We start from the raw sequence: 14,458 nt of genomic DNA on the forward strand, positions 1-14,458 counted from the left end.
GCGTTCTGCTCCCGTAAAGATTTACAGCCTCGGAAACCCTGTACAGGGTCGCTATGGGTCGGAACCGACTCGATGGCACTTAACAACAACAACATAGATAATTACACTGAATGTCAATGGATTAAATGCACCAGTGAAGAGACAGAGAGTGGCTGAATGGATAAGAAAACAAGACTCTTTAATATGTTGCCTGCAAGAGACACACCTTACACACAAAGACAAAAACAGACTAATAGTCACAGGATGGAAAAAACAAAACAAAACAAAAAACACCAAGCTAATTGCAATTAAAAACAAAGTAGAGTGGCATTGCTAATCTCTGATAAATTAACTTTAAAGCCAAAACCATCATAAGAGATAAAGAAGGACACTATCTCATGATTAAAGGGTCAATTGAGCAAGAGGACATAACCATAATAAATATCTATGCTCCCAATGAAAAAGCACCAAGATATATGAAGGAAACCCTACTAGAATTGAAGAAAGAAATAGACAAATCTACGATTATAGTGGGAGATTTTAATACACCACTTTCGAAAAGGGATAGAACAATCAGAAAGAAACTCGACAAAGATACAGAGGAACTAAACAGCACAATCAACTAACTTGACCTCATAGATGTGTATAGAGCATTCAACCCAACAACAGCACAATACACATTTTTTGCCAGTGCACATGGAACATTCTCCAGAATTTACCATGTGTTAGGCCACAAAACAAGCTTCCATAAATTTACAAACATCAAAATACTACAAAGCATCTTTTCAGACCACAGTGCTACAAAACTAGAAATCAATAATAGGGAAGCCCAAGGAATTAAAGTTGAATCCATGGAAACTGAATAACACACTTCAGAAAAGCGACTGGGTAGTAGAAGAAATGAAACATGAACTCACAAATTTCTTAGAAACAAATGAGAACTAAAACACAGCATACCAAAATCTTTGGGACATGGTGAAAGCGACAATATATTGTGATAAATGCACACATCCAAAAAGAAGAAAGAACCCAAATTAACACATTAACACAGCATCTCCAACAATTAGAAACTAACTGAGTAAATAAAATTGATGGACTTAATGGAGTCCTGGTGTAGTGCTGTGGATTAATGTGCCAGACTGCAAAGCCATTTGAACTACAAGGTCGGCAGTTCGAGCTCACCAGCTGCTCCTTGGAAACCCTATACAAGGCTGCTATGGGTTGGAATCAACTCATTGGCACTTAACAACAACAACAACATGGGCAAAATGTGGAATAACACAGGAAACATCAAAACAAGATGGAAGAAATACATAGAGTCACTGTATCAAAAAGAATTGGTCTATATCATCTCAGAGGACACCATGGTCAATTGGCATAACATAGTCCACAAAGACAATGTTATACATCCTTGCAGTTCAAACGACTTTGCAGTCTGACGCATTAGCCCATGGTGCCACACCAGGACTCAAAGGTAAATGAACATATATAATTATTATTTTGTCAAATCTATATATATTCGTGGAGTCCTGGTGTGGAGATGTAGAACAAACATTGGACAAGGTCTGTTTGAACTGCCAGGTTGGCTGTTCAAACCCACTAATCATGCCTTGCAAACCCTATACAGGGTCTTTAGGAATTGGAACTGACTCGATAGCACTTAGTGACAACCACATATATATTTGTGGCTATACTCCATGTGGGTATTTCTTGCTGTAAATTTTCCTTTGAGTACTGCCTTTAATGCATCCATAAGTTGTTTGCATTTTCTTTAACACTAAGAAATTTGTGATTTCATTTGATTTCTTCCTTGACACATTGGTAATAATGTATTATTCAATTTTCATATATTTATTTTATATTTTGTTGTTGTTAAGTGCCGTCGAGTCGGTTCCGACTCATGGTGACCCTGTACTGGGTTTCTGAGGCTGTAAATCTTTATGGGAGCAGAATGCCTCATCTTTCTCCCGCGTAACAGCTGGTAGTTTCGAACTGCTGACCTTGCAGTTCGCAGCCCGATTCGTAACCACTACGCTACCAGAACTCCTTTAGTTTGTGTGTATATATATATATATACACACACACAAATATATATATATATATATATATATATATATATATAATTTGTTTGTTTGTTTTGTTAATGATTTCTAGTTTCACTCCCTGGTGACCAGTAAAAGCACTTTGTATAATTTCAATGTTCTGAAATGTGCTTTTTGAGTTTGGGGACTGATTCATGTCCTGCTCATTGGAGAAGACTGCATATTTTGTTATTATTGGGTGAAGTGTTCTAAATGTGTCTGTTAAGTTTAGTAACTTTCTAATGCTATTCAGATCCTCTTTTTAGTTTACGTGTTCATCTTCTTTTAGATTTTTTGTTCAGTATTTAAAGTGTTGTACTGAAGTCTCCAATCATTATTATAGTGTTATCTATTTCTCTCCATGTTGGGTTCATATTTATGATTGTCAAATCTTCATGTTGGGTTCATATTTATGATTGTCAAATCTTCATGTTGGGTTCATATTTATGATTGTCAAATCTACTTGATGAATCAGTCTATAATATCCATCTTTATCTCTTCTGGTTTTGTTTTAAAGTCTACTTTGTCTGATATTAAAATTGCCACTCCAACACTTTTGATTATCATTTGCATGTAATAAGTTTTTGATTCCTTCACTTTTCACCTATTCATGCCCTTGAGTCTAAGGTGTGTCTCTTGTAAATAACATATGAGGGGGCTTCAAAAAGTTCATGAAAAAATAGAATTAAAAGATAATGGAATTCTTTCCACAAACTTTTTAAAGCCACCTTGTATAGTTGAACCATGTTTTTTGCTGCTGATGCTTTCATTCCTTTTTGCCACTCTCAGCCTTTTGATTAGAACATTTAGTCCATTTATATTCACTGAAATTATAAATAAGTTACTTCTGGTATTTTGTTATTTGTTTTTTTGTGTGTCTTAAGCCTTATTTGACTTCTTTTCTGTGCTATGCTTATTTTTGTATTTTGTTGGATTATTATAATAAAACATTTGGTTCCCTTCTCCGTTCCTTTTATGTATTTAAAAAAAAAAAATACCTTCTTAATGATTACCATGAATATTACATATAATAGCTTGGAGTCCTGGTAAGGCACTGTAGGATAAACACTGGATTGTTAACAGACAGGTTAGTAATTCAAACCCACCAGCCACATCTTGGAAAGCTGATAGAGGTCTCTATGAGTCAGAAACATCTCAACAACATTTAACAACAACATGTATAACATTCTAGTGTATGTGAGTAGCAACTTAACTTCAGTAACATGCAAGAAATTCTATACTTACACCACTCCCCTAGTTTGTTGTTATCATTAATTACATCTTAATGTTTTGTGTGTCCTGTAACATGATTTTATACTTGATTTTTATACAGTTGTCATTAAAAAACATTAAGGACAAAACAATTAGAATTATCAAGCATGGAAACCTTATCACTTATCTTTATACTTGCAATTACTTTTACTAAAGGTCTTTCTTTTTATGTACAACACTGCATTAATTTCTAGTATATGTTCTTGTCTACCAGCAAAACTTCCATTAGTATTTTCTGGTGGATGTAAACTCTCTCAGATTCTGTTAGTCAGGAATGCTTTAATTTCATCTTCATCCTTGAAGGGCAGTTTCACTGGGATGGAATTGTTGACAGATTTTTTTTTTTTTAAATTTGTTTCTTCGTTCAGCACTATAAGCATATTCCGCTGCTTTCTGGCCTTCAGTGTTTCTGAGGAGAAATCAGCACTTAATAATCTTATCACGGATCCTTGTCTGTAACTGTTTGAGACTTCCTCACTGCTTTCAGGATTCTCTCTTTAGCCTCACTTTTTAAGACGGTGACTATGGTATGTCTTGGTATGTCTCTTTGACTTTATCATAGTTTTATGAGCTTCTTGAATTCACACATTTGTGTTCATTAGATGGGAAAATTTTCTGTCACTCTTTGCTCAAATATTCTATCATGTTCTCAGTTTGAGCTCCTAAAACTTCCATGAGTATATTAGGACTCAGTGTTGCTAATTAGATTAAATTGTGTTCAATCTTCTTGAGCCTACATTATTGTTGCTCTTCAGCCTCTTTCATTTTGACTATTTTGTCTTCTAATTTGATGCTTTTTTTCTTCTGCTTGATTAAATTTGTTGTTGAATTCTTGCATTGTGTTGTTTCTCATTTCAGTTATTGCCCCTGTCAATTTCTATACTTCTATTTGGTTTCTTTTTATCTCATTTTTAGCTCCTCATTTTGTTTATGCAGCCATTTCCTCATTTCTTTGAGATCTTTGTCTGTGCTCTCCCTTCATCCTTTAATCGTGTTTAATATTACATTATATTCTTCCATAAATGAACTTTCACGCCCTTTGTCTTTCATTTAGATGGGGAATCAGTTCTATTTTATTTATGCGTGTTGTGATTTTTTTGGGGGGGGGTCACTGGAACTAGATGGGTATTATTTTTCTTAGTTCTTACCTGTTTTTGGTGTTATTGTCTGCATTGCTTTCTGAAAAAATACTTTTAGGTAGGGAGAACCTTTGAGTTTGCTTACTACATCCTCTCCCTCACAGTGATAGCTCTTTCTCCCTGCTGACTTCATTAAAATTACAAAGTTCCTGATCTCAGTTTTTAACTTTAAATGTCTCCCAGATACATCAAAGAACCTACTGTGGTAAATTTGTTCAGCAGTGGGCACTGCCACACAGGTGAGCGATCACACACTAATCTACCAGGGATCACACTCCTCTCTGTGGTTAATTTCTTCCTTTCAGTTCTGTAGCCACATTGTCAGTCAGAAAAACCATACTTTTGGGGCTGGGTGATGCCGTCTGGTTTTGCCAGATGCTTCTTTCCCTGCTCTGTGGAGGCTGCTTACATGTGAGCTGGAATTCAGATGAAGTACAGACTGATTTTCTTATGTTTCAAGAGGAGGGACTGGCATTTCCCAGAAGAATCTCCAAGAGATCTGTCTTGTTGGTTTTAGAACTCACTGGCCCTGTTGTTTTTTAGGGGAGCAGTCTCTACTTAGGTGACCTATCTGCAGGAAACTTTCTATAGGAGTTAGTATCAACCAGCAGTCAAGAGTTACCAGGTATGGTAGGGCTGTACTACCCCAAAAAGATGCCAGCAAGGTCTGTCTGCCTTGTTGCTATCAGACACTCACTCTTGGCTACCCCCTGCTAGTAGTATGTAGAGCTCTACCTCAATGCCTGGCTCATACATAGTACACAGCTGCCTCAGTCAGCAATCCTTAATGATGATGGGAAGAAGGCACAGACAGACCGCAATGGACCCTCAAGAACATCTGTCTTGTTATTATCAGAGTGGTCTCCAATCCCACAAAGTATGTTGACTGTTGGTAAAGCCTCCACTCAATCTATTTCCTAACAGAGAGCAACATCAGTCAGTGGTCCTCAGCATTGGTGAGAAGGGAGAGCAGATAGACCTGAACACATCCCCAAAGAGGTATGTGCTGTTGGTTTCAGAGGTCTGAATTACAGGATGTGCAGGGAGGTAGGTCGAGTGCTATGGGAGTAGATTCCACAACAGGTCACCTTCTGTAGCCATCACAGCAGCCTGGCAGTCATTTATAACCAGTGGGGAAGAATGGTTACTTCTTCCTACAGAGATCTGCCTTGTTGCTATCAACATCCCTCTCGTAGACTGTTTGCTGTGATTGCAGCCTCTAATCAAAATGCCTGCTTCCTAACACACAGCAATTTCTGCCAGTAATTGTCAGTGCCAACCAAAATGGGTAGGTGGGCAGGGGGACGTGCAACTAGATACTATAGAGTTCTGTCTTGTTGTTTTTGAGACCCGAGTTATAGTGTGCTCAGAGACACAGAGAGCTGTCTATGGGAGCAGATTCCATTGCAGAGGCCTTCTGTAGACATTTGCTGCAAAAGTTGATGGCCACTAGTCCCAAGGCCAAGTCACCAGCAATATCAACTGAAGGTCACTGGCACACCTCTCTAACCCTGATTCAAGAAGAGACACCCTCCAGATGGGCCCCTTGCTTTAGAGCCTTTGGGAACATGCTGGAAACACTGTCTGCACAGCTCACTGTGGATCCTGAAACAAATGGCAGCAGCAGGTAGATGAACTTAAAGTCCATGTGGACAAATATGCCTGAGTTCAAGTCCTCTGGTGACTGGACCTGTTCACTCCATGTTATCAACTGAGAGGTCGATTTTAGACAAATACATTTCTAACTTTTTCTGGACTGGTATTGGCTACCACTTTGGATACAGTTTTAAGATTTTGCTTAGAAAAATGCTTTTGACCAACTTCACCACTAAAATGTAAACCACTTTTTATTAGATTCCCCAGGGAAAACTTCTAAACTAGAATAAAATCAAAGACAACATACAGCATAACACAGAAGTGCTATTTCCACTTTATTAAATCATCACTGTAAATCAGCATTAAAGACAGGACAAGGGTTAGCTGGAGAGTCAAGTGGTGGTCATCCAGGTTCTGTGTGCTTGTCTGCTGGCATAGCTTTGCTACAGTGTTATCCTGGCTGACACACACGCTGGCAAATGTGATTTATACATGAAAGTCTATACAACCTAAGCATAAATCTAAATGTGGAGCCTAAGGAAAATTACATAACAAGAGAGCAAAATAAAAATCACATGACACACTATAACTTAATTGACCATATTTATCAAATTTTGTCCTTATTTACACATACCATTGTAGGCCAGAAAATAAAACATTCACTTATTGTGTATGTCAGACATAGATACTGAGTGCAATTAAATGATGGCTGTTTGATTTTGAATTTCCCTTTAGATGCACACATTCCCCTTCAGTAGATACAAATGTAACACCATTACAGATATCACAGTAAATTTTTAAGTGTTCTGCAACCCCCACATGATACAAATACAGTGGAACCTATGACAGTCAGAACTTGAGGAACTGCCTTGTTTTTTCTGGGTCTCTCTAGTTTGACAGGGCAGTTTTATCACTTTTCTATCATGCGATTGAGTGGAACGTGTTGTTTTCCTTCTCTGACAGTTTTCTGCCTTACACAAGTTGTACTGTACAGCAGTGAATAAAGAGCAGGTTTAACACCTGAGGAAGACATGATTTGCATTGCTCTGTGGATCTAAAAGCTCTCTTTATTTTATAAGGCTAAAGGGTTCAATTAGTCAACCCAGATAGTAAATTCAAGTCTCAAAAACCCTCTCCTTATCTTGTGGCTTTTAGGAACTGCAGTCTTAACTGCATATAATTCAAGACACTTGTGACACCCACTTCACTAGACTAAATTCCCTTGCTCCTGTCTACTTGTGATTTTACTACTTAAAAGGAAGTCTTCATTTTGTGGCATTACTATTTTAAAGTACAAAAACCTATCTCAACTAGACTACAGAACATCAGCTCTGCTCTAGACAGAAATCAGTATGCAGGGCAGTGAGGGCTTGGTCCAGCCTTTCTGGGAGCCAGCAAGTCTTTACCATATTTTGAGTCAATTAGGAATGATTTTGTTTGCAGGTGGCTGATCTGTTAATGTGATGCATCAGTGCTGTGGATCAAGACAAGTCTCCATTAGGTGAGTGATCCTCCACAATTTTGCTGAAAGACATTTTAAAAAGCACAATATTTGCTTTTATAAGAGCAAAAAAAAAAAAAAAATCTTGATTGTTTCAGTTTTCCACCTCACATAAACTAAATGATACAAGCCCACGTGACCATAAGCAAACATGATGGCTCCCATTTCCATATGTCCACCCCAAAGCAGTGACTGAGAATGGTGGTCCAGAAACAAGCCCATCACAGAGCTGCTGACTGCACCTTGGGGTCACAGTTTGCCAAAATCATTAGCGATTATAAGAGGGTCCATGTATTCACTACTGACAACCTGAATTCTCACTCCAAGGTCAGGAGCACTGGTTTGTGGAGGTAAAGTGAAATCATGGAGCAGAAGTCCAGGGAGTTAAACACTTCTAAATCTGGACACTTACCTTCCACTAAGGCTGAAAGTTCTGCATACGTACTCATGCAACAAGGGTCCTAGAGCTGAAGCTAAAATGTTCTCCAAGGAACACACAGGCGTGTGAAAGAGGCTGGGCTTCTAGTAAATAGGAATGATGTAGCTCAATGACAGGTTGAAGTCAGAGCTCTGTGGGCAAATCCAGGCTGACCAAACCATTAACGGGGTAGGGGAAGATGGGAGGTGGGAATTTTCCGACCATGGGAAATACCCTGACTTCCAGTTTGCTTCGTGGTGCCATGAAGTCCCCAATAAGTGAGCATGTTGGGCCCACTCACCAAACAACCCAAGTGACTAAAGTCACTTTAGTCTAGGGGGCTTGGGCCTCAAACTCTACATGTAACCCCGGATAAGCCAGAAAAAGAATTCTCATTGGGATCGGAAGGTCTACCTTTGATATGAAACATTCTCAATCCTTTCTCATGTGTTTCAAGAATCTGCCAATTTCTCCCACAAACGTCAGATACGCGCTAAACCAACTCAGTGTTGACACAACTGTCGACTCCAGAATGGCCACTCTAGGGAGGTGAGCAGGTGATGGTAACAAGATGGCAGAGGGCCTAGGGACTGTCTTGCTGGCCTTGGTGGCTGTGTGTCCCTTGCTGCTCTGAGGCTGTGAGTTTCAGAAAGACGGAAAGGGGCCTTTTCTGGACCCAAGCACTTTGAACCAATCTGAAAAGTAAAGACCATGTGGTACATGACAGACTGGTGAACTTTGGAGATTCTACTTGTGATGGTGGGGCAGTACCTGGGGAGAGAAGTGGGGGTCTGTGCACGACAGGCCTCTCCCCTGCTGCATGGTTTCCTACTACTGGGCAGGCAGCCCTGGACAAAAGGTTGGTTTTTGTTTTTGTTTTTTCAAAACAAACTAGCTCAATAGTGCCTTCCTTGGAGCCAAAATGAGTACAAAATCCACTTACTGCCATCAAGTTGGTTCCAATTCATAATGACCCTGTAGAATCGAGTAGAACTGCTCCTTTGGTTTCTGAGACCGTAAAACTCTATGGGAGCAGGCAGCTTCATATTTCTCCCATGGAGCAGCTGGTGGGTTTGAACTGCTGACCTTTCAGTTAGCAGCACTGTCAGAGCTCCTTAGATGGGTATAAAGTAAGTATCAATTCCTTTCCTTGAAATCTGTTACCTTATAACTCTTGGTGTGATAAGACAAAATTCTAAGGCCCCTGTCTTGGTTTACTCTGAGCAACAGGCTGGCGAGCACTATTCCAGGGTAAAATTTAGGAGGCAATTTGAAATGGTGAGGTTCCCCCATTGGCACAGGCCTGTTGTATTGGTGACACTGGATTTAGCTGTATAAGGTTTTCTGTGTGACAGGAGCTTATGTGGGAACAGGAACAGGGCCCTGCGTTTCTAGAAACATCTGAGTATTCTGTGGTATGAACATCTTAGTCATGGACTGATAGGCTGTTGGGTGGTTGAGAGAACCTCTTCCCAGTTAGTGGGTATCATGCACCAGGTTAAAAAAAAAAAAAAAAACACCCAAAAATTGAGGTAAAACTTCTCCTGGGCAAAAGACCCTAGGGAAAGCCAATTTCCATGATGATGAAAATTTTGAGTAAACTATAAATCCTAATAGAAGAAAAACTAGAAAACTCAAGGCAGAGAAAATGCCACAGTTTGGTTAAAAGTTATTTTGCCAGCCCCTCTGTAAATCATGTGTGGGCTCAGAAATGAGAGGAAACCACTTGGGAACAGGAACCAACTGCCCCTCTGGCCCATCAACACCACCCAAGAATCTTTTCCTGGGCTCCTCCTGCAGCAGCCAGTCATTGCCCACATAAGTGGGACCTGTTTCTGGTTGCCAGTGTCTTTTTTTTCTTTGGAAGCCTAAGGCTCATGAGGTTTCAATTCAGGAAAACATGGTAAAGCTTGAGAATCCTAGTGGCAACATTCCGGCGGGCTTCTCCTTGAACTGCAGAAGTCAATTAGTGGGAAGACTTGCTGAGGGCACTAGCAGAGTGATGAGGTTTCCCAGGGTCTCTGAGTTTGGGGACATGGGGCAGGGATGGAGACATCTCAACTGTCTTTGCTTCAAGAGACACTGCAAGCATGGCTCTCATGCTGGTGGCCAATGTCCCTGCAAAGGAAGCAAAGAGAAACCAGGTCAAGTCAACCAAGGTTTTTGTAGGCACAGGTTTCAGGGGAGAGTGGTGGCATGGAGCAGAAATGGAGCTCTGTCCCTCAGAAGGGGTTCTGATGGTTTTCCCAGGCTGGGCATGCTGACTGATCTGAGTGAATGTCTTTCCACCTAGCCTTTTTCCTGAGCATTTCTGCGGCATAAAAGAAGTTATGCATCTTTTTTCCCCCCAAAATTAACTCAGTCTCACTGTCCAATCCACAAATAAAAAAATGAATAAAAATGGCATCTGATATAATAAAAAAAGAGACAGAGAGTCCATGACTAGAATCAATGGAAAAACCACCTAAAACTCTACAGGAAGCTACTTGCGTCCCTGTCAGGGTTACTAGAATCTATACATATTTACATATTGATACGTTACACAATGAGTTACAACTCAATTATTCCCCAAAGGAGCTAAGACTAGAGGTCAGGACTAAATTACTTGTCTGAATGAGTCCAGATGAGCATACAGCTATTTAGCACTAGAAGGAAAACGGAATAAAATTAAAACCTGCGTATTTGCACCTCTCCCCTTCCCAAGGGCTATTCTAAACCTGCTCAGAGGAATACAAGAATGCCTGCTGCAACACCCAACCACTGTTGCCAGTGCAGCTCGCTCTCCCCAAGGATAGTTCTGTGAATGAGTAGATCATTTCATCACCTTCCCCCTTGTAATGTATTTTGAAACCTTGTTGTATTACAACCAGTACTTCCTTGCATGACCTTTGCTTGGAACAAACCTCAAAACATGCTTTACTGCTGGAGTTTGGTCTTTGAAATTATTATTACTGTTGGCATGTGAAATTAATTTGAGTGAATTTGTTCACTGACAGCATCTTTTTCATTTCTGGCCTTTCCTTATTGTTTCTAGGAAGAGCCTCTAAATCAATACTTGCAAACATGCTTAGACCTGCACAGGCAGTCTCTCTCATGTGTCCTAAAGCCAGTATGCTCACTGTTTTTGTCTTTAAAATCAGGCTGCTTTGGACAGTATAGCAGGGCAGCTAATACCGTCATCCAGGAAAAGAAGGGACGGTTAAATCACATCTCTCTATCTCTTAGGTGCTGGTGGGTGCTAGTATAACACAGGTGAAATGGACTTAATCACAGTGGGCACTCAATTTTGAAACACCTAAACCTCAAATTGTATAAGATTTCATATAATAAACTAGTTCCCCTGCTTCAATGTGAACTGGGATAGGGAAACAAAAAAATGCAAATTAATGACAGGTATAAAGTGATGTTCAAAGATATCAACTGAAAGAATGAACCTTTATTTGTTCTGGATTAGAAGGGAAACTATTTTGATGCTAACTCCCCCTGCCCAGCACCCAAAAAGGGCTATGGGAGAAGGGGCCCTACATGTTACTATAGCTATGCAGGATGCAGATTGCCAGAGCAATGCCAACTTCACCCCACCACAGGCTTGGGTGGCATCTGAGGTTCTGCTGCAAGGGGGATCCTGGGCATCTGAATGCAGTGTGACCTTGACTGCCAGGGCCAAGGACCAAGGCCACCATGGACTGGAGCCAGCCCCTCAGTGCCTGGTGTATTCCTCCAGTCCCCAGCTTTCTGGGGCACATCCCAGCGTACAGTGGCTCCTGATGCACCTACAGGACCCTGTGATTGATGGGGAGGGAGCAAATGAGGAAAGAGGAGGTCAGTCATAAAACAGAAAGGCCACCTTAAGAACATGAGAATTCCACTCTCAGACTACCTGCATAGACATCCACCACTTGGCCCTTTCGCTGTGACAGAAATTCAGTGTCTATTCACAGGACATCTGAGCCCCATTTCGCCACTCCTGTGGTACAGCAAAGGAACCCTGGTGGTGCTGTGGGCTAGGCATTAGGCTGCTGACCATGATGTCAGCAGTTCAACACTGCTAGCCGCTCCTCGGGAGAAAGATGAGGCTGTCTGCTCCCTAAAAGATTTAGTCTCAGAAACCCTATACAGGATCTCTATGAGTGAGAATTGGCAGTGGTGCGTGTTGGAAGAGGAAGCCAATCATGGCTACCGGGTTCCAGCAAATAATACTTGTTCAAGAAATCCTCACTAGTGGGGGTGGGGGATGCTATAGGACCCTGTCTGCCCATTTCCAGCTGAGCACCTGGGCTCTACTTAGCCCTCTTTGCCCTGGGGATTGCTGGAGGCCAAGTTTGGAACAATAGTCGGTCTGGAGCAAAGTCATGGCTGAGGCAAAAGAAAGGGGCCAGCTGGGTCAGGGATCACACTGAGGTGGTGAAGGCTGTTCGTCTGGCTTGGGGGCTTTACACTCCTTGCATGATGGAGGAGGGTGGAATTTTGGATAAACCAAAAAATGTAGACCCCAACATCCTACTTCCATAAATACAAGTGAACGCATCTGTGCCAAGCTTTACACTGTGGGCAGTTCACTTAATAAATGACAACTCATCCATTGTCTTTCTCCTTCGAGTTATATTATTGCTACTGCAGCTAGTCATTGGTCTCACTTCCACCAGGAAGTCTTTGAGGCAGCAGAGCCTGCAGCTCTGGAGCATCTCCAGCCCCAACACTGTCGATGGCCCTCCATTAACACTCACCAGGGAAGGCCTGGATAGCAGGCCCAGGGCAGAAGCAGAGGCCCACGGAGGTCACACCTGGCATGCGTGCGTGCGGCAGTCTGCTCTCTGGGTCCTAAACCACAGTGAGTCCCAGGTTCTCTGCCCTCTGTGCTCCCCCAGCTTTTGTCTGCTCTTCCTCCCCCAGCTGTTCCTTTCAGCAGGCCCCTCAGCAATCTGCCCTCCCCAAACGGAGGCCTTGGAGACCTCCATTAAGGCCAGCGGTCAAAGGCCAGCCCAGCACGTGCCTTGTCTTATTGGTCCATCTCAAGATCTTGCTCCTTCAGGCTTGGGCAACAAAAAAAGGGGCGGCCCTGGTACCCATTGGCTCCCTGCAGCCCAGCACACAAAGGGCCAGTGACAAAGACATTTTCCGGGATGGCAGGTGTTGGTGTCAGATTCCGCCCAGAATGCTAGGAGCAGAAGAAAGGCGAGTCTGGGTTTCCCCAGACAGCGCAGACATGCAGGGGCAGGAGTGTGGAGGGCCCTTTGGGAGGGGTGGTGTGGAGCAGCAGAAGCAGAAGGCCAGGCGCAGAAGGGGCATTCCACACAGGGTTAGCTGTGGAAAGATGCAGGCTAGTGGACTCATCCTGCCCCTCCCCAGCAGGGTGGCTGGGTGAGCCCACTGAGGAGCATCTTACCTTTCTCAAATATTGTAATGAGACCTTTCTGCAGTTTAATCTGAAGGGAAAGAACAAAAATGAAATGAATAAAAACAAGACACACCCACAGTTGCAACTTGATAATGAATACAATACTACTAATAATACATTTATTCCTGGGATACGAAGTGTTCTTGTAGCCTTGCTGATCATTACCAACTGAAAAGTCACTTAAAGTTCCACCTGGAGTTACGAAAGGCTAGTTTATGCCACGTTTCAAACTGTGAAATGAAAGACTCATTAACCTACCGACATGTTTGAAGCAGATCCCATTAGAAACCCTGTTGATGCTGGGCAGTGCACACAATTAGATCTGGTCCCTGGCCTCCCAAACTTCCTGAGATCCAAAATACAGTCAAAGATAAGAGTTTTCAAGGTCTCAGGCAACAGAGCACCTCACCATCACTTTCCATAAGTTTCTTTAATTTTTTGATTATGGTAAAAAAAAAATATATATATATATATATACGTTGTTGTTGTTAAGTGCCGTTGAGGCAGATATATATATATATATATATATATATATATATATATATATAGAGAGAGAGAGAGAGAGAGAGAGAGAGAGAACGAACCCTGGTGTGGTGTGATGCTGCAGTATAATGCATTGGACTGCAAGGTCGGTTTGAACTGCAAGGTCTGCAGTTCAAGCTCACCAGCCACTCCTTGGAAACCCTTTACAGGGTCGCTATGGGTTGGAATCGACTCGATGGCACTTAACAACAGCAACAAATAAATATATATAGATTTGCAGTTCCAACGGCTTTGCAGTCTGGAGCATTCATTAACCCACAGCGCCACACCAGGATTCCATATATATGTGTGTGTGTGTGTATATATATATATATATATATATATACATATATATATATATATACACACACATTCAATGTGTATATATATGACCAGATAGTTGCCATTTCCACATTCTTCATATGTACCATTCAGTGCCATTATGTTCACCATGCTGTGCAACCATGGCCGCTGTTTCCAAATTTTCCATCACCTTTAAAAGAAGCTCAGGGTCCCTTAAACAGTGAGCTCCCCTTCCGTCCACCCCTGATA

General features: G+C 41.6%; 1 protein-coding gene across 1 annotated transcript in view; it reads right to left on the reverse strand.

Moving 5' to 3' along the window:
* Positions 1-13,648, reverse strand: part of LOC102837429 (ribosomal biogenesis protein LAS1L-like) — an 18,340-nt gene extending 4,692 nt beyond the window's left edge. The window contains exons 1-3 of the mRNA XM_006860748.1: positions 13,643-13,648; positions 13,373-13,412; positions 10,592-10,631 (exon numbers count right to left, since the gene is read on the reverse strand). Coding sequence (XP_006860810.1) covers positions 10,592-10,631; positions 13,373-13,412; positions 13,643-13,648 — 86 coding nt within the window. The remainder of the gene's footprint in view (positions 1-10,591; positions 10,632-13,372; positions 13,413-13,642) is intronic.
* Positions 13,649-14,458: the final 810 nt, after the last annotated feature.

This window comes from Chrysochloris asiatica, unplaced genomic scaffold (genome assembly GCF_000296735.1).
Source record: "Chrysochloris asiatica unplaced genomic scaffold, ChrAsi1.0 scaffold00039, whole genome shotgun sequence".
Classification (NCBI taxonomy): domain Eukaryota; kingdom Metazoa; phylum Chordata; class Mammalia; order Afrosoricida; family Chrysochloridae; genus Chrysochloris; species Chrysochloris asiatica.